Below are 21,481 nucleotides of genomic sequence, written 5' to 3'. Positions count from 1 at the left end.
AAAAAGTCAATTATTTATGAAAGTGTATTTTTATTCAAAAAAACAAAAACGCATTTAGTATATAATGTAAGTAATATTCCTACAATGAACTAATAAATAAATAAATATTTTAAAATTAAAATACTATGAGTGCACTGTATGTAAAGTAAAGTAGTTGACTACCCCATTTTACCCATTTGTGTAAATAATTGGTTTATTTGCCCTTTCGAACGCTAATTACTCGACATAAAACTGTAATAATAGAGGCATTGGCAACACTGGTCATTATTTAAAAGACTAGCATAACAAATAAAAGAGCGTGTGCAGTAGCAAAGCGAGCGAACTGTCTTTCTGGAAATCGAGATGGGAGCTAACGAATTAAAAGAGCGACCTAGCTCACGACGGAACCGCAAACTAAACTGAACGTTCCCAGTCGCGAACTATTATGCACGAGACTACAGATGACCGTCGGCACGGGACACTGGTGCAGTGGCAGAGCCTCGTACGGTCTGACGAATCGCAATACCTTCTTCATTGTGCCAATGGGAGAGTACGAATCGGTCATCTTCCAGGGGAAAAGCTCCTGGACACCTGTGTGACAGGTCCGAGACAAGTTGGTGGCAGCTCTACTATGCTCTGGGGAACATTCGGGTGGGCACGCGCGGGTCCAGTGGAGCTCGTGCGAGGCGCCGTGACTGCCACGGAGTATCGTACACCGGTTGCAGACCACATACGTCCCTCTGTGACAATCACATTTCCCGAAGGCAGTAGCATTTTCCAACAACATAATGTGCCGAGTCACAAGGTCAGGAGTGCGATGGAGTGGTTCGAGGAACACAATGGCAAGTTCCAACTGATGTGCCAGCCCCCACCGACTTGCCAGATCTGAACCTGATCAAACACATCTGGGATGTGATTGAATGTGGCATCGGAGTTCACAGCCCCCTCCCCGGTATTTACAGAAATTAGGTGCAGATGTGGCACTAACTCCTTCCGGCGACCTACCGAGGTCTCACTGCTTCCGTGCCACGACGTGTCGCCATTGTTCTCGGTGCCTATGGTGGACGTTATTTTTTTTTTAAATCCATCTTTTATTCTACATGTTTGAAAGTTTTCCCTTTAGGAACAATATTTTCATTTCTCCACATAATTTCCATCCCTCTCAACTGCCTTACACTATCTTGGAAACAGTGCCTATATACCCGCACAGTAAAATTCTGGACCGACCTGTTAGAGCCACTGTTTGGCAGCGTGAACAAGGGAGCCATCATCTTCAAACCTTGTTCCACGAAGAGAGTCTTTCAGTTTCCCAAAGAGATGATAGTCACACGGAGCCAGGTCAGGACTGTAAGGCAGGTGTTTCAGTGTAGTTCATCAGAGTGTTGTGATCGCTCACCCCCCCCCCCCTTTTTTTTTGGCCTGACATGTGGCCGTGCATTTTCGTGCAACAGCAAAACATCCTGCTTTTGCCGATGCGGTCAAACACGACTCAGTTGAGCTCGAAGTTTCTTCAGTGTCGTCACATATGCATCAGAATTTATGGTGGTTCCACTTGGCACGATGTCCACAAGCAAGAGTCCTTCGGAATCGAAAAACACGATAGCCATAACTTTTCCAGCAGAAGGTGTGTTTATGAATTTTTTTTTTCTTGGGTAAATTTTCAAGATGACACTCCACTGATTGCCTCTTCGTCTGGTGAAAAATGATGGCACCATGTTTCATCAACTGTCACAATTCTTCCAAGAAATTCATCTCCACCATTCACGTACTGTTCCAAAAGTTCGCTGCATACAATTTTTCTTGTTTCTTTGTGAGCCACTGTCAACATCCTGGCAACCCACCTGGCACAAACCTTTTTTAACGCCAACACTTTCAGTATTCTGCAGACACTTCCTTCCCCTATCCCAACGTAGCGCGACAATTCGTTCACTGTGATGCGTCTGTCAGCAGTCACCAATTCGTCAACACTCTGCACATTGTCTGTAGTGTGTGCAGTACGAGGCCTGCCGCTGCGAGGACAATCCTCAATATTGCCGTGCCCGCTTTCGTCACGTAACCTGCTCACCCACCGTCTAACTGTACTCCGATCGACAGCAGCATCTCCGTACACCTTTTTTCTACCACTTGTGGATGTTTCCCACTGTCTCGTTTTCACAGCACAGGAATTCTATGACAGCACGTTGCTTCTGACGAACGTCAAGTGTAGCAGCCATCTTGAAGACATGCTGTGACGGCGCCACTCACGGGAACAGGTTGGACTAAGTTTGGAAACAAGCGGGAAGGATGTGCCTACACACTGTAAAACTTTTACACATGCAGAATGTACTTTTACAAAAATAGTGTGCATTTCTTTTGGAGTGACCTTCATAGATAGGTTGTCACAATGTTCTGGCTGATTAGTGTAGTGGCAGTTAATTTAACGCCGCACACAGATTAAGTTTATACAATATGCTAGTGTTTTCCTAATGTATACCTCTAATAGTTCACATCTCAAAGCTTTCCTACTTGACCAAATGAAAAAATCTTGTTGCAATCTGTAAGCCTTAATTCAGGGGCTTGAAGAATACAATACACGTGACAAAGAAGAACACCAAATTTAGTAAGTACTGCTAGTAAATATTTTATTTCTATTTATAAACAATGTACATATAATTAAGTTTGGAAACATGTATGAACAAAAACGCAGAATGTAGATTTTTGGACTAAGAAAACCAGTCTTCATTCGCAGGTGTTAATGTAACAATCTTGCCACAACACAGATCCTTAAGTGAAACTAAAATGATCAGCAGCATGTCATCTCAATTTTAGCAACTTTGTTGTGTTTTCAGGAATGCTTTCTATTGTAGACACCAATATGTCATTGCAATGTTGCAAATAATATCAATAGCATTTACAATGACATCAATCACAAAATGGAAAATATATACATCGCTTCAATCCACATGCACATTCCACATACAGCTGTGGAAGTAATGGATTATACAGTTAACTTTATCAGCAAAGCTTTTTTAAAAATATTTTACTGAGACAAAAGCCTTTTAACCACAAATATACGATGGAATTCAATTCCAGAATGATGAATGGGGCAGAAAAGGCATCAGTTACTGGAAAATTAAAACTTTCTTAGTAATTTTTCTGTAATTTAGTTGACTGTAGTATATTAGAATCTCCTCGGTGACCAATTACTACATCTAAGAATGCAAAACAACAAATTAATGGTTGTCACGGTGAATACAATAGAAGATATCTCCCTCAATTAACTGCTGCCGATTGACACCATGTACATACTTATTTACTCTCCCACTCGAGGAGGCTTGCCATCTCATTTGTAGCGATCACTGAAATTGTTCTAGTCACCTGTGGCCAATGGATTTAAGTATTTATCTGTTACACATAACTGCACACGCATCTTAAATAATGACACCAACTGTAGATTGTCCGAGAAGAAACTCCAAATACAGGCTGCGGATATTCGTCCCACTCCTCTGATACCTGTGGAATTATTTCACACTAATTAGAAAATATTTAACAGCAGTGGAACATAATTATACAACACTTACTAATAAAAGTTTAGGAAATGAAGTATGCAATGTACATTTACAAGGGCACAGAAAAAGTTACTCACTGACAGGACAGACTTTTTTTTTTTTTGGAAGGAAAAATTAGATTTTTTGACATAATCCCCTCTTACAATGCCACAGCCTAAACATCTAAAATGAGGGTGGGGAGGGGAGCAAAAGTGTGCAGAAACTGAGACTAAAGAAACCTTGAAATTTGCTCATGTTACAAATATATTGTAACTTGCCAAACTAAAGCGTCGGTATGTTGATAGACATACAAACAAACTCAAACACACACACAAAATTCAAGCTTTCGCAACCCACGGTTGCTTCATCAGGAAAGTGGGAAGGAGAGGGAAAGACTAAAGGATGTGGGTTTTAAGGGAGAGGGTAAGGAGTCATTCCAATCCCGGGAGTGGAAAGACTTACCGTAGGGGGAAAAAAGGACAGGTATACACTCGCGCACACACACACACACACACACACACACACACACACAGGCTTTTACAAGTGTGTGTGTGTGTGTGTGTGTGTGTGTGTGTGTGTGAGAGAGAGAGAGAGAGAGAGAGAGAGAGAGAGAGAGAGAGAGAGAGCGCGTGCGCGAGTGTATACCTGTCCTTTTTTCCCCCTACGGTAAGTCTTTCCGCTCCCGGGATTGGAATGACTCCTTACCCTCTCCCTTAAAACCCACATCCTTTCATCTTTCCCTCTCCTTCCCTCTTTCCTGATGAAGCAACCGTGGGTTGCGAAAGCTTGAATTTTGTGTGTGTGTTTGTGTGCGTGTCTATCAACATACCAACGCTTTCGTTTGGTAAATTACATCATCTTTGTTTTTAGATATATTTTTCTCACGTGGAATGTTCCCCTTGCTTTGACATCTTGTATGAACAAGTAGACATATTGAGTTATAGTGTTGCTTTTGTAGTGATTAATGTTATGTAAGATGATGATTGGCAAACTCATGATTTATTGATATACTGTTCACAACATTTGCTTGGGCTCGTATCTGCGTAGCTTCCGTTTGAGGTAATCACATGGCTGTGGGCAGTGTCGGGGCGCAGCAGGCAACAGCGCAGTGGAGACACGTCACTGCTGACCACAGCTTCGAGGAATATGCCAGTCGAAGATCCCGTGAATCCAAAATAATAACGGGAAGAGAATATAGATCTCTGACGCATAATTGGGCAGTCTCTTATCGGAAGTATCTGGATAAACCTCTGAAGATATAGCATCTTAAGAGACATCATAGATTGTATAACGGTCTCTGGGAATAAAGTTGGATTTGTGTCTGTTCAGATACCAACTGATGTAATTTATCAGCAAAATTCTGCATTTGTGTACAACTGACACTTTAAGATTAACAAGTATAAAGCTGAGAAAGCCCAAGTCACTGAAGGAGCAGCACCGTGCAACAGTCAGTTATGATCAGCAGATTCACACGATTAAGTGGTATTATTTGATGAAAAAAGTTTTTTTAAAAATACATTACACTAAAGCACCAAAGAAACTGGTATAAATATGTGTATTCAAATACAGAGACATGTAAATAGACAGAATACAGCGCTGCACTCGTCAATGCCTACATAAGACGCCAAGTGTCTGGCGCAGTTGTTAAAACGGTTACTGATTCAATGTGGTGTTATAGTTGCCGCACAAGCGTTGGGACATTACTGTGAACATCAGGAATCCGGTAAAACGTGGAATCTCCAACATCGCTGTGGCTAGAAAAAGATCTTCCAAGAATAGGACCAACTTTGACTGAAGAGAATTGTTCAACGTGACAGAAGTGCAACCCTTTTGCAAACTGCTGCAGATTTCAATGCTGGGCCATCAACAAGTGTCAGAATGCAAACCGTGCAATGAAACATCATCGATATGGGCTTTCAGAGCCAAAGGCCCACTCGTGCACCCTCGATGACTGCACGACAAAGCTTTACACCTTGCCTGGGCCGATCGACACAGACATTCGAGTGTCGATGACTGGAAACGTGTTGCAGGGTCGGACAAGTCTCACGAATCCATGGGGCCTGCATGTCAGCAGGGGACTCTTCGAGCTGGTGCAGGCTCCATAATGGTGTGAGGCGTGTGCAGTTGGAGTGATATGGGACTCCTGATACATCTACATACGACTGACAGGTAACACATACGTAAGCATCCCGTCTGATCACCTGCACGCACTCGTGTCCATTGTGCATTCTGACGACTTGGCCAATTCCAGCAGGACAATGCAACACCCCAAACGTCTAGAACTGCTACAGAATGGGTCCAGGAACACTCTTCTAAGTTTAAACATTTCCGCTGGCCACCAAACTCCCCATACAGGAACGTTATTGAGCACATCTGGCATGACTTGCACTGTGCTGTTCAGAAGAGATCTCCACCCCCTCAAATTCTTACAGATTTATGGACAGCCCACAGGATTCACGATGTCAATTCACTCCAGCACTACTTCAGACATTAGTCAAGTCCACGCCACATTACGTTGTGGCACTTCTGCACGCTCCCAGCGACCCTACACGTCAGGTGTCCCGTGTCCTCGTGCGTTACCTCTCGTGCCGTAGTACTGCGGTACCATTTTTCGAGACAGTGCTCCTCGACAAATGGCACGTGGCTCTACGAACTGTCTACACAGTGATAAGGTCCTCCCGTGGCCACTAAGAAGCACAGATCTGTCCCCAATATAAAATGCGTGGGACCAGCCGAGGTGTCAACTGTCCCACTGCCAGTACCTGGGACATTTAGGAGCAGTTACAACAGCTGTTGGCCAGCTTGCCTCTGGAGACAATAAAATGGGTTCACTGCACCCTTACCTATTTAATCTGTGCACACATCCAGACTGGAGCGGCTGCAATGTCATACTGGTAAGTGGGCTCGTACTGCAGAGCTATTTGCAAATTTGATTATTTTGTAACCCCTGAAATGACATCACATACCATCTCAATTTGTGAATCTTCCTTTCTTTCCTCCTCCCCTTCTAGGTGCACAACTTTTTTGTCAGACAGTGTCTATTCAAGCATTGGTCTCATCTCTATTTCTCTCTGCTCCCACAGGAATGAACTATCTGTTCCGAAAGCTGAGATAAAGTGGCCACTTTCACGTTTACACGTATCTATCGGCAGTACTGCACATTTTACTTACTACAATTACCAGCTACTCAGCACACACTTCTGTTCACATTGTGACGTAACAGATTATGTTTTTCCACTTTCCCAATACACTTGACTTCAGCTACTTTGGTTACGGAAGCATCCACCGTACAACTACAAACAATTTGCCCGTATTACAATTCACTTAGCTCTGACATAATACACTCACAATTACACAGAACACTGTTCTGATTATGGCTGACTCTTGCAACGTATCTGGTGCCATTTGTGGTCAAATACAACCTGCACGCTTGGCTAACATCTGATTTATGTTCAGGAAGGATTTTCTTGTGTTTCCATATTTTTATCCAACCCCTCTATATAGACCAGACACACATTATCTTTCATAAGTTAAGCTGCTGAAATTGTGTCGTGTAATGAAGGGCAAACAGCAATGTTTCAGTCATTATGCAATAGGTTTTCTCATCTGAAGCTGAAACTGAGCACTAATTTTAACAAGCGAATAACTTTTAGAGGTGTTATACATTAGTAGTAGTAGCAGCAGCAGCAGTAGTGCTAACCCAATTTCTCCAAAATACCAATATTAATCCACATCTACATCCATACTCCGCAATCCACCTGACGGTGTGTGGCAGAGGGTACCTTGAGTACCTCTACCAGTTCTCCCTTCCATTCAAGCCTCGTATTGTTCGTGCAAAGATTGTCGGTATGCCTCAGTGAGAGCTCTCCGATTTTATCCTCACGGTCTCTTCGCGAGATATACGAAGGAGGAAGAAATATACTGCTCGACTCCTCGGTGAAGGTATGTTCTCAAAAGTTCAACAAAAGCCCGTACCGAGCTACTGAGCATCTCTCCTGCAGAGTCTTCCACTGGAGTTTATCCATCAACTCTGTAACGGAGCGCACTACTCTCCGTTGGATCTTCTCTCTCTCTTCTATCGACCCTATTTGGTACGGATCCCACACCGGTGAGCAGTGGGCGAACAAGCGTACTGTAACCTACTTTCTTTGTTTTCGGATTGCATTTCCTTAGGATTCTTCCAATGAATCTCAGTCTGGCATCTGCTTTACCAATGATCAACTTTATATGATCATTCCATTTTAAATCACTCCTAATGCGTACTCCCAGATAATTTATGGAATTAACTGCTTCCAGTTGCTGACCTGCTATATTGTAGCTAAATGATAATGGATCTTTCTTTCCATAAATTCGCAGCACATTACACTTGTCAACCTTGAGATTCAATTGCCATTCCCTGCACCATGCGTCAGTTCGCTGCATTTCAGTACAATTTTCCATTGTTACAACCTCTCGATACACCACAGCATCATCTGCAAAAAGCCCCAGTGAACTTCCGATGTCATCCTCAAGGTCATTTATGTATATTGTGAATAGCAACGGTCCTACGACACTCCCCTGCGGCACACCTGAAATCGCTCTTACTTCCGAAGACTTCTCTCCATTGAGAATGACATGCTGTGTTCAGTTATCTAGGAACTCTTCAATCCAATCACACAATTGGTCTGATAGTCCATTTGCTCTTACTTTGTTCATTAAACGACTGTGGGGAACTGTATCGAACGCCTTGCGGAAGTCGAGAAACATGGCATCTATCTGTGAACCTGTGTCTATGGCACCTCTGAGTCTCGTGGACGAATAGCGCGAGCCGAGTTCCACACGATCGTCTATGTGACAGTTATTTTTATATTTCTTTCTTTTTTGCAACTAACAATTACAGTTCAATGAATTTCCGTATTTATTGCAATTTGAGACATTTAGTTCACTGCTTTCACAGGAATAGAACATAAAATATCACTTTGGCAGGAATCACTTTGTTTTCTAACAAATCCTCAACCATGTGTGTGTTAAATGTTTTGTAATGCTTTCACAAGAACTGATATCTATTTGTATCCATGAAGTGCAGGTTTTACACCAAAGTTTATATTTATGACTTCCTTTTCAACTATAGCAGATACCGAAACAATATTCAGGTAATATATTTGAAAACATTCATTACAGAGAAAATCTGTCTAGTGAGTTTTATATTAACATTCTACTGTCTCAAAATCTTAATATTCATTGAATTTTAGATCTGAGGAACAACATACTTTTACAAAGTACATATTTAATAACAATAATTCAATTTTTATTACTTACAAATAAATTAACACTGCTACATGTAACGTATGCATCTGTGTGGTAAGAATATCACTCCTTAGCTTTAGCCTGCAAATTAATTTGAAAATCTATGTACATAACTTTTTTTGTGTGGAAACAGTCATTACTTTCTTCCAGATATTATCTTTCAGTGCAACCAAACACTGGACAGGACTTCACCACTGCAATAAATAAATTTTTAGCAAAAACATTTCAGTTACCATATATTGAATAGTATACTATTTGTCTTGTCTTAGAAGACAGGTTAAGAAAAAGCAAACTTATGTTTATAGCATACGTAGATTTGGAGAAAGCTTTTGACAATGTTGACTGGAATACTCTCTTTGAAATTCTGAAGATACCAAGGGTAAAATACACGGAGCAAAAAGATTATATACAACACATATAGAAACAAGACAGCAATTCCCACAAGAGTCAAAGGGAATGAAAGGGAAGCAGTGGTTGAAAAGGGGGAGGGTTTTAGCCCATTCATGATGTTTTTGAATTTGCACACTGAGCAAGCAGTAAAGGAAACCAAAGAAAAATTTGGAAAAGGAATTAAACTTGAGGGAGAAGAAAGAAAAACTGAGGTTTGTTGATGATATTGTAATTCTCCCATACACAGCAAAGGACTTGGAAGAGCAGTTTAACAAAATGGATAAGGTATTGAAAGTAGAATATAAGCTGAACATCAACAAAAGCAAAACAAAGGTAATATAATGTAGCTGAATTATATCAGGTGATGCTAAAAGAATTAAATTAGGAAAGAAAACACAAAGTCATATTATTTGGACAGCAAAATAACTGATGATGGGGGAAGCAGAGAGGATATAAACTGTAGACTGGTAATGGCCAGAAAAGAGTTTCTGAAGAATAGAAACCTTCTGACACAAAAGGACAGATTTAACTGCCAGGATGTTTTTTCTGAAAGTATGTGTGTGGAGTGTAGCCATGTATGGAAGTGAAATGTGGATGGTAAATAGTTTAGACAAGAAGAGAATAGAAGCTTTCGAAATGTGGTGCTACAGAAGAATGCTGAAGATAAGGTGGGTAGATCACGTAACTAATGAGGAGGTATTGAATAGGATTGGGGAGAAGAGAAGTTTGTGGCACAACTTGACTAGAAGAAGGGATCGGTTGGTAGGACATGTTTTGAGGCATCAAGGGATCACAAATTTAGCATTGGAAGGCAGCGTGGAGGGTAAAAATCGTAGAGGGAGACCAAGAGATTAATACACAAAGCAGATTCAGAAGGATGTAGGTTGCAGTAGGTACTGGGAGATGAAGAAGCTTGCACAGGATAGAGTAGCATGGAGAGCTGCATCAAACCAGTCTCAGGACTGAAGACCACAACTACAACATCCCATAAATAGCCTGCAAATATACACCACCACACATCAGCTGATTGAGATGTAGTTTTGATACAATGATATCTCTTGTGATCTGTTTCATCTGTGGTCCAACACTACAGCACGTCTGATGTACTGTGGTGTGTGTCGTGTCTGCCAGCAATGTCTAAAAGACTTACAGCAAGAAAATACGACTGATGTCATGGATCATTTAATATCTATTGTGTGTAAATGGGTTATCACACTGTTATTATCAGTGATACCACCCTACAAGACTGGAATATCTTAATTCCATCCACAAACACACTATTCACAGTAATTGGAAATTAGTGATCTGTCCAAAGCAGATATATTTGTAATTGTTACTGTTATCACTCAAACTATTTTAATAATAAAAAAATACCTATGTGGATACTGTAATTGGCTGTGGGAAAAAAGAAAACAGTATAAGCTGACACTACAGTGTAGCTCAAACATTAACTGAAATCTTTTACCAACCTACTTTCGTATATTTAATGGACATATTAATAAACAAGAGTAAATAATGAGATTTGTAAATGGGCACAGAATGTAGCAGACGAGATGTGGGGCTAGTCCGGCAAGTAAGCCTACCACTAACACGCAGACCTCGCACCATCTACCGGATGGATCGGCAAGCTGGGCCATCCTAACAACCCCCTGCCATTCTACTCCACACCTGTTACAGCAGTGCTAAGATTAGGCCACACATTGCAGCGAGAAAGAGGTCAAAATATACTCTCGGCGTCAGTGCAGTCACGTACGTACCTCAGCTATTCTGCCGCAATAGTCCGCAGCACGTACTTGACGGTGTAGGCGAAGGCGGCGAAACCGATGATGACGCAGATATTGGCAATGGCGTGATGCAGCGCGCCCTGCGGCTGCTGTTGGCCCTGCCCGCCCCCGCGTCCCGCAGCCACACCCGCCCCGGGCAGCCCCGACGACGCGCCACCTCCCGCCCCCGCCACTGCCGCGTCCGCTGCTGCCGGTCTTCGGCTCTCCTCCTCCACTTTCCGCCTCTGCTCCAGCTCGGACTTTATCTTCTGCAATGTGCACCAGAAATAAAGCCTTCAACAGTAATTATTTTATAAGGGAAACAGCCCGTAAAATAAAGAAAAATAAAACAAAACAATGTAAACTCCATGTAGGAATATCAACAATGTAGGGGGGGGGGGGGGGGGGAAGCACGATAAGCCGCAGACAGGCACAATTAAAAACACACTCACAGAAAGCTTCAGCAACAGAAGAGAAAGGCACACCATTCATACACACAAGCAGCCCCCCCCCCCCCTCTCTCTCTCTCTCTCTCTCTCTCTCTCTCTCTCTCTCTCTCTCTCTCTCTCTCACACACACACACACACACACACACACACACACACACACACACACACACACACACTGTAACACCTACAACGCCTCTCGGTGTTAATAAACCAAAATAGCTCCCAAATTAACTCCCATGCCCTCGAAATATAAATTCAGAAAATGTCCCAAGCCCCTCCACCATTAGCGATTTACGAAACAGAAATAAGAGACGGATAGAGGAAAATCTGATGTTGATGTTGTGGTCTTCAGTCCTGAGACTGGTTTGATGCAGCTCTCCATGCTACTCTATCCTGTGCAAGTTTCTTCATCTCCCAGTACCTACTGCAGCCTACATCCTTCTGAATCTGCTTAGTGTATTCATCTCTCGGTCTCCCTCTACGATTTTTACCCTCCACGCTGCCCTCCAGTACCAAATTGGTGATCCCTTGATGCCTCAGAACATGTCCTACCAACCGATCCCTTCTTCTAGTCAAGTTGTGCCACAAACTCCTCTTCTCCCCAATTCTGTTCAATACCTCCTCATTCGTTATGTGATCTACCCATCCAATCTTCAGCATTCTTCTGTAGCACCACATTTCGAAAGCTTCTATTCTCTTCTTATCTAAACTATTTATCGTCCACGCTTCACTTCCATACATGGCTACACTCCACACAAATACTTTCAGAAACGACTTCCTGACACTTTAATCAATACTCAATGTTAACAAATTTCTCTTCTTCAGAAACACTTTCCTTGCCATTGGCAGTCTACATTTTATATCCTCTCTACTTCGACCATCATCAGTTATTTTGCTCCCCAAATAGCAAAACTCCTTTACTACATTAAGTGTCTCATTTCCTAATCTAATTCCCTCAGCATCAATAGTGTTAAACGAGAAGAATTTTGTAGACCAGTTGTGTGGTGTAATTGATAGGATAAGACCTTTACGAGCTGAAGGTTGTGGTTTCGAATCTCGTCAGGTGCTTTAAATTTTTAAATCTTTATCAAAATGTCTGATCATTATTTTTATTCAATTGGCTTAAACGTAATTTTTTTATTTCTATTTCTTTGTCACACCATTTCAATTATCGTATGAATTTTTTCATTTGTTCTCATTTTTCTTTATATCATTCTTTTTTCCACTCTGAATTTTTGTAAATGTCAATTTGATTGTATATATCTACTATCATATTTTTAAATGTTTGAAAAAACTAAAGACAAAATACTCTCTATTGACAGTGACAAGGTGTACAAAATGTAATTTTCATTCCAAGATGTGGCTCTTTTTGTATGGAAATCATTGTACAAACATTAAAAATGTAGCCTAGATACCTATTGCAATACGGACAAATAACCCTGCCTGCTTAGTCGTGCAGTCTAACACACTGCTTTCTGGGTGGGTAGGCGTGCTGGTCCCCTGCACGAATCCACCCAGTGGATTAGTGTCGAGGTCCGGTGTGCCGGCCAGTCTGTGGATGGTTTTTAAGGTGGTTTTCCATCTACCTCGGCCAATGCGGACTAGTTCCCCTTATTCCGCCTCAGTTACACTACATCGGCGATTGCTGCGCAAATACTTTCTCCACGTACACATACACCATAATTACTCTACTATGCAAACATTGGGGTTACACTCGTCTGGTGTAATACATTCCCGGTGAGGGCAGAGGGAGGGGGGGGGAGGCCCCCACTGAGGGCCGAACCTGACAACCCTGTGTGGGGCAGCGGTGGGGTGAGTGGACTGCTGTAGCGTGTTGTGGACCACGGAGGGCCACGGCGGGGACGAAGCCTCTCCGTTGTTTCTAAGTCCTCAGTTCAATACCATACAATACAATGGACAAATAAAACAGATGAAGATTAAAACCAAAGAAGGGAGTCTAAGTAAAATAAAATTCAAGCAAAATGTGGAATAGAAATAATGAATGCAATAGCATGGACAAAAAATAGGATGATAAACAAAATTAAATATGCAATAACTAAAACAAAACAAATAAAAAAATTTGAAATTAATCCCTAAAATAAAATCACACGAACAAAGATTTCAAGCGGAAAGAGAATGATAGGAAGAAATTCGAGAGCATATGAAGAAGTTGATACGATGATTAAAATGAGGTGACAAAGGAACAGAAATAAAAAATTACATTTAAACTGATTAACTGAATAAAAAAAATGAACAAAATAATTCTGACACAAATTTAAAAATAAAAAAATTCAAAGTACCTGAAAAGATTCAAACCTACAACCTTCTGCATATCAAGGGCCTTATCTATTACACCAGGGGACCAGTCAAAATATTAGTACTTTTTACGCTACTGAGCATCACGCAAAATACCAAAATTTTTTTTTTTGGTAAAGAACTTGCAAACGAGAGCGCACCAGGGAGAATAGCTAGAAGGTCGGTAGCTGGGACACTAACCCCCATCACTGTACAGCTTAGAATTCATTTTTGAATCTTTCAACTAACAGCCTACTTGTTTCATTTTCACCACAACAGATAGCAGCAACAGCTGCAGGAGAGCTATCCAAAATGGCATTTACCACCACCACCTCCTCCTCCTCCCCCTACTCCAGTTTCCAGCAGCTGACTGGGTTTGTTTGGAACAGGAGTCTCTCCAGCGTCTTCTGTCTTCCCAATATTCTGTCTCCACCTCGACCTCATCATCTCCTTTCTTTCACTCCTTCCAGCAATCTGCCGCAGTCTTTGTCCCTTCCCTTTCATTTCTTATATATTCCTGGGTAGCTTCCTCACTTCCATTCACTTAACATGTCCACACCACCTGAACCTCCATTCCTCTATACTGGCAGTTTCCAACATTTTTAGCTGTGTGGACACCTATTTTATAAAAGAAACTTAGAGGCCTAGTATCTAAGTACACAAGCAAAAACATTTATTACATTCACTTAGCTGTCACAACTATATTAAAACTCAAAGTCAAGTGAGTAATGTTATTTCTGACCCACGAGAGAACAATATTTGGATTAAAACTGGTTAATTTTAGTCTCAACTGACTATCTATATTCCATCCACTCCAGTCCTTACTTTTCAGAAAAGTTCAGTTCAGATGACTCATTCACGTAGACAGTTTTCATAAAGCTCATCAATTATCTCGGTGAACAGTAATTATGCAGTATCTCCACAGGTACTGAGCAAAGAGGTACATTGGCTAACGCCCTAGACGGGCATTCAAGAGACCCAGATTTAATTCTCAGGTTGGCCTTCCAGATATATGTTTTCTGTGCTCACCCAGGTCACTTCGTGCAAATGCCAGATGGTTGCTTCCTTCACCCTCCAGTACAAGAAATCTGAGAAAGCTTTGTCTCTTACACTCTTAGCCGGCCAAAGACAAACAGAAAAAACTGCCCTTTCTTATTCTCGTGCCAGGATAGTAAACGAGCAAAATTTAAACGAGCGGGTCTCGTCGACATTTGTGTCCGAGGAACTACAGCCTTGACAAATTGCTATCATGTGGCATGATACGTGTTAGGCCACGGGTGGCCAGCCCTGTAGTGCAGTCTCTAAGGCTGTAGACTTCCAGTAGCCTGGTTGCACACAATAAATATGGGTAATTTTAAACATAAAAAAATACTGGGAAGCATTTCAATTCTTATTTCATTCTTTTCTGGCTGATAGACAACCGACGAATGAAATCCCTGAAGCTCCCAATACCTTCTATCTCATCTCTGACTTGTCCGATGCTCACGGTCCAGTGCCACGCTGCCTGCAGCATGTGGGTTGGGAACCACTGCTCTACACTACCCTGTAATGGTCCCTCCTTACTAATTCCCCGATCCTGTCACTCCTTAACATTTCTGTCTTTGTCACTCAAACACTGTTTCTCAAAATTTCATCTTACTAGCTTTTATTTTTCTTTTCTATTTTCCTTTTATTACCCAGGTAAACATCAAGATTGGAACATATGAGGATGTGCTGAAAAGTAATGACTCCAATTTCTTTATCTGGAAACTCTCAAAACTTTTTAAATAAAACAACTTTGTTAACGTTATACAGGGACTGGCAGTAATATCTGAAAGAAGAAGAAGAAGAAGAAGAAGAAGAAGAAGAAGGGGGGAGGAGGGGTGGGGGGAGGAGAGCACGAGCGAGAGACAGGAACATAAATGTAACCTTTTACAGACATAAAAATCCTCAAAGGAGGGAAAAGTCAAAAGCTGAGATCTGGGGAATGAGCTGGCCAAGCAATGCCACAGCTGCGAGAGAGGTTATGCGGCCACTTCCTATTCCTCCTCGAGTAACCCATTACATCATTAGCTGTGTGGGCAGTTGCGCTCTCTCTCTCTCTCTCTCTCTCTCTCTCTCTCTCTCTCTCTCTCTCTCTCTCTCTCTCTCTCTCTCTCGTTCGAACAAAATCTTTTTCACACCCCGACGTTCTCTTTTCAGTTCAGGAATTAAGAAAGTGTCCAACATTCTCAAGTAACGTTCTCGGTTTAGTGTAACTGTTTGCCCTATAACACATTTCTTAGTAACCCCACACCACATTGTGACTTTGGAACTATGCAGGGAGTGTTCATCTAAGCGTTGCGAGTGTGTGTCCAACCGACAGCAAAAATTTTGTTCGTCAACATATCTGTCAAGATAGAATCAAGTGTAATCACTCATACATGTGATTCTATTGCCATTCATCAGATCAATCATTCATTCATTCCGTAAGTCGGCAGTCTTTCAAAAGCTTAATTAATTCTCACTATTACACTAATTGTCAGTTTTGTAAAGGTGAAAGTGTAGCTCCTCGTGCAGTATTCTTCTAAACGAGTGGTCAAACATTTGAAGAGCAGCAGTTTGTCTTCAGAAGGGTCAGTGTGGGCCAGTCAGCACAGCTTGTCTCGTACGCTCTATGTTGTCTAGGTTGTCTTCACAAGGGTCAGTGTGCGCGTCAGCACAGCTTGTCTCGCACGCTCTATTTGGTCTGGTTGTCTTCACAAGGGTCAGTGTGGGCCAGTCAGCACAGCTTGTCTCGCACGCTCTATTTGGTCTGGTTGTCTTCACAATGGTCAGTGTGGGCCAGTCAGCACAGCTTGTCTCGCACGCTCTATGTTGTCTGGTTGTCTTCACAAGGGTCAGTGTGGGCCAGTCAGCACAGCTTGTCTCGCACGCTCTATGTTGTCTGGTTGTCTTCACAATGGTCAGTGTGGGCCAGTCAGCACAGCTTGTCTCGCACGCTCTATGTTGTCTGGTTGTCTTCACAAGGGTCAGTGTGGGCCAGTCAGCACAGCTTGTCTCGCACGCTCTATGTTGTCTGGTTGTCTTCACAAGGGTCAGTGTGGGCCAGTCAGCACAGCTTGTCTCGCACGCTCTATTTGGTCTGGTTGTCTTCACAAGGGTCAGTGTGGGCCAGTCAGCACAGCTTGTCTCGCACGCTCTATGTTGTCTGGTTGTCTTCACAAGGGTCAGTGTGGGCCAGTCAGCACAGCTTGTCTCGCACGCTCGATGTTGTCTGGTTGTCTTCACAATGGTCAGTGTGGGCCAGTCAGCACAGCTTGTCTCGCACGCTCTATGTTGTCTGGTTGTCTTCACAAGGGTCAGTGTGGGCCAGTCAGCACAGCTTGTCTCGCACGCTCTATTTGGTCTGGTTGTCTTCACAAGGGTCAGTGTGGGCCAGTCAGCACAGCTTGTCTCGCACGCTCTATGTTGTCTGGTTGTCTTCACAAGGGTCAGTGTGGGCCAGTCAGCACAGCTTGTCTCGCACGCTCTATTTGGTCTGGTTGTCTTCACAAGGGTCAGTGTGGGCCAGTCAGCACAGCTTGTCTCGCACGCGCTATTTGGTCTGGTTGTCTTCACAAGGGTCTGTGTGGGCCAGTCAGCACAGCTTGTCTCGCACGCTCTATGTTGTCTGGTTGTCTTCACAAGGGTCAGTGTGGGCCAGTCAGCACAGCTTGTCTCGCACGCTCTATGTTGTCTGGTTGTCTTCACAAGGGTCAGTGTGGGCCAGTCAGCACAGCTTGTCTCGCACGCTCTATTTGGTCTGGTTGTCTTCACAAGGGTCAGTGTGGGCCAGTCAGCACAGCTTGTCTCGCACGCGCTATTTGGTCTGGTTGTCTTCACAAGGGTCAGTGTGGGCCAGTCAGCACAGCTTGTCTCGCACGCTCTATGTTGTCTGGTTGTCTTCACAAGGGTCAGTGTGGGCCAGTCAGCACAGCTTGTCTCGCACGCTCTATTTGGTCTGGTTGTCTTCACAAGGGTCAGTGTGGGCCAGTCAGCACAGCTTGTCTCGCACGCTCTATTTGGTCTGGTTGTCTTCACAAGGGTCAGTGTGGGCCAGTCAGCACAGCTTGTCTCGCACGCTCTATGTTGTCTGGTTGTCTTCACAAGGGTCAGTGTGGGCCAGTCAGCACAGATTGTCTCGCACGCTCTATTTGGTCTGGTTGTCTTCACAAGGGTCAGTGTGGGCCAGTCAGCACAGCTTGTCTCGCACGCTCTATTTGGTCTGGTTGTCTTCACAAGGGTCAGTGTGGGCCAGTCAGCACAGCTTGTCTCGCACGCTCTATTTGGTCTGGTAGTCTTCACAAGGGTCAGTGTGGGCCAGTCAGCACAGCTTGTCTCGCACGCTCTATGTTGTCTGGTTGTCTTCACAAGGGTCAGTGTGGGCCAGTCAGCACAGCTTGTCTCGCACGCTCTATGTTGTCTGGTTGTCTTCACAAGGGTCAGTGTGGGCCAGTCAGCACAGCTTGTCTCGCACGCTCTATTTGGTCTGGTTGTCTTCACAAGGGTCAGTGTGGGCCAGTCAGCACAGCTTGTCTCGCACGCGCTATTTGGTCTGGTTGTCTTCACAAGGGTCAGTGTGGGCCAGTCAGCACAGCTTGTCTCGCACGCTCTATGTTGTCTGGTTGTCTTCACAAGGGTCAGTGTGGGCCAGTCAGCACAGCTTGTCTCGCACGCTCTATTTGGTCTGGTTGTCTTCACAAGGGTCAGTGTGGGCCAGTCAGCACAGCTTGTCTCGCACGCTCTATGTTGTCTGGTTGTCTTCACAAGGGTCAGTGTGGGCCAGTCAGCACAGCTTGTCTCGCACGCTCTATTTGGTCTGGTTGTCTTCACAAGGGTCAGTGTGGGCCAGTCAGCACAGCTTGTCTCGCACGCGCTATTTGGTCTGGTTGTCTTCACAAGGGTCAGTGTGGGCCAGTCAGCACAGCTTGTCTCGCACGCTCTATGTTGTCTGGTTGTCTTCACAAGGGTCAGTGTGGGCCAGTCAGCACAGCTTGTCTCGCACGCTCTATGTTGTCTGGTTGTCTTCACAAGGGTCAGTGTGGGCCAGTCAGCACAGCTTGTCTCGCACGCTCTATTTGGTCTGGTTGTCTTCACAAGGGTCAGTGTGGGCCAGTCAGCACAGCTTGTCTCGCACGCGCTATTTGGTCTGGTTGTCTTCACAAGGGTCAGTGTGGGCCAGTCAGCACAGCTTGTCTCGCACGCTCTATGTTGTCTGGTTGTCTTCACAAGGGTCAGTGTGGGCCAGTCAGTACAGCTTGTCTCGCACGCTCTATTTGGTCTGGTTGTCTTCACAAGGGTCAGTGTGGGCCAGTCAGCACAGCTTGTCTCGCACGCTCTATTTGGTCTGGTTGTCTTCACAAGGGTCAGTGTGGGCCAGTCAGCACAGCTTGTCTCGCACGCTCTATATTGTCTGGTTGTCTTCACAAGGGTCAGTGTGGGCCAGTCAGCACAGATTGTCTCGCACGCTCTATTTGGTCTGGTTGTCTTCACAAGGGTCAGTGTGGGCCAGTCAGCACAGCTTGTCTCGCACGCTCTATTTGGTCTGGTTGTCTTCACAAGGGTCAGTGTGGGCCAGTCAGCACAGCTTGTCTCGCACGCTCTATTTGGTCTGGTAGTCTTCACAAGGGTCAGTGTGGGCCAGTCAGCACAGCTTGTCTCGCACGCTCTATGTTGTCTGGTTGTCTTCACAAGGGTCAGTGTGGGCCAGTCAGCACAGCTTGTCTCGCACGCTCTATGTTGTCTGGTTGTCTTCACAAGGGTCAGTGTGGGCCAGTCAGCACAGCTTGTCTCGCACGCTCTATTTGGTCTGGTTGTCTTCACAAGGGTCAGTGTGGGCCAGTCAGCACAGCTTGTCTCGCACGCTCTATGTTGTCTGGTTGTCTTCACAAGGGTCAGTGTGGGCCAGTCAGCACAGCTTGTCTCGCACGCTCTATATGGTCTGGTTGTCTTCACAAGGGTCAGTGGTGGGCCAGTCAGCACAGCTTGTCTCGCACGCTCTATTTGATCTGGTTGTCTTCACAAGGGTCAGTGTGGGCCAGTCAGCACAGCTTGTCTCGCACGCTCTATTTGGTCTGGTTGTCTTCACAAGGGTCAGTGTGGGCCAGTCAGCACAGCTTGTCTCGCACGCTCTATTTGGTCTGGTTGTCTTCACAAGGGTCAGTGTGGGCCAGTCAGCACAGCTTGTCTCGCACGCGCTATTTGGTCTGGTTGTCTTCACAAGGGTCAGTGTGGGCCAGTCAGCACAGCTTGTCTCGCACGCTCTATGTTGTCTGGTTGTCTTCACAAGGGTCAGTGTGGGCCAGTCAGCACAGCTTGTCTCGCACGCTCTATTTGGTCTGGTTGTCTTCACAAGGGTCAGTGTGGGCCAGTCAGCACAGCTTGTCTCGCACGCTCTATTTGGTCTGGTTGTCTTCACAAGGGTCAGTGTGGGCCAGTCAGCACAGCTTGTCTCGCACGCTCTATGTTGTCTGGTTGTCTTCACAAGGGTCAGTGTGGGCCAGTCAGCACAGATTGTCTCGCACGCTCTATTTGGTCTGGTTGTCTTCACAAGGGTCAGTGTGGGCCAGTCAGCACAGCTTGTCTCGCACGCTCTATTTGGTCTGGTTGTCTTCACAAGGGTCAGTGTGGGCCAGTCAGCACAGCTTGTCTCGCACGCTCTATTTGGTCTGGTAGTCTTCACAAGGGTCAGTGTGGGCCAGTCAGCACAGCTTGTCTCGCACGCTCTATGTTGTCTGGTTGTCTTCACAAGGGTCAGTGTGGGCCAGTCAGCACAGCTTGTCTCGCACGCTCTATGTTGTCTGGTTGTCTTCACAAGGGTCAGTGTGGGCCAGTCAGCACAGCTTGTCTCGCACGCTCTATTTGGTCTGGTTGTCTTCACAAGGGTCAGTGTGGGCCAGTCAGCACAGCTTGTCTCGCACGCGCTATTTGGTCTGGTTGTCTTCACAAGGGTCAGTGTGGGCCAGTCAGCACAGCTTGTCTCGCACGCTCTATTTGGTCTGGTAGTCTTCACAAGGGTCAGTGTGGGCCAGTCAGCACAGCTTGTCTCGCACGCTCTATGTTGTCTGGTTGTCTTCACAAGGGTCAGTGTGGGCCAGTCAGCACAGATTGTCTCGCACGCTCTATTTGGTCTGGTTGTCTTCACAAGGGTCAGTGTGGGCCAGTCAGCACAGCTTGTCTCGCACGCTCTATTTGGTCTGGTTGTCTTCACAAGGGTCAGTGTGGGCCAGTCAGCACAGCTTGTCTCGCACGCGCTATTTGGTCTGGTAGTCTTCACAAGGGTCAGTGTGGGCCAGTCAGCACAGCTTGTCTCGCACGCTCTATGTTGTCTGGTTGTCTTCACAAGGGTCAGTGTGGGCCAGTCAGCACAGCTTGTCTCGCACGCTCTATGTTGTCTGGTTGTCTTCACAAGGGTCAGTGTGGGCCAGTCAGCACAGCTTGTCTCGCACGCTCTATTTGGTCTGGTTGTCTTCACAAGGGTCAGTGTGGGCCAGTCAGCACAGCTTGTCTCGCACGCTCTATGTTGTCTGGTTGTCTTCACAAGGGTCAGTGTGGGCCAGTCAGCACAGCTTGTCTCGCACGCTCTATTTGGTCTGGTTGTCTTCACAAGGGTCAGTGTGGGCCAGTCAGCACAGCTTGTCTCGCACGCACTATTTGGTCTGGTTGTCTTCACAAGGGTCAGTGTGGGCCAGTCAGCACAGCTTGTCTCGCACGCTCTATGTTGTCTGGTTGTCTTCACAAGGGTCAGTGTGGGCCAGTCAGCACAGCTTGTCTCGCACGCTCTATGTTGTCT

General features: G+C 44.8%; 1 protein-coding gene across 4 annotated transcripts in view; it reads right to left on the bottom strand.

The window, feature by feature from the left end:
- Positions 1–2,574: 2,574 nt before the first annotated feature.
- Positions 2,575–21,481, bottom strand: part of LOC126213314 (ubiquitin-conjugating enzyme E2 J2) — a 68,506-nt gene continuing 49,599 nt past the window's right edge. For all 4 annotated transcript variants that reach the window (XM_049941001.1, XM_049940999.1, XM_049941000.1 and 1 more), the window contains exons 6-7: positions 10,940–11,214; positions 2,575–3,471 (exon numbers count right to left, since the gene is read on the bottom strand). In XM_049941001.1, the coding sequence (XP_049796958.1) occupies positions 10,945–11,214 (270 nt within the window). In that variant the 3' untranslated portion in view covers positions 2,575–3,471; positions 10,940–10,944. The remainder of the gene's footprint in view (positions 3,472–10,939; positions 11,215–21,481) is intronic.

This window comes from Schistocerca nitens, chromosome 11 (assembly GCF_023898315.1).
Source record: "Schistocerca nitens isolate TAMUIC-IGC-003100 chromosome 11, iqSchNite1.1, whole genome shotgun sequence".
NCBI lineage: Eukaryota > Metazoa > Arthropoda > Insecta > Orthoptera > Acrididae > Schistocerca > Schistocerca nitens.
Note: the sequence above shows the minus strand (reverse complement) of the source record. Positions and strands in the feature narration are given on the sequence as shown.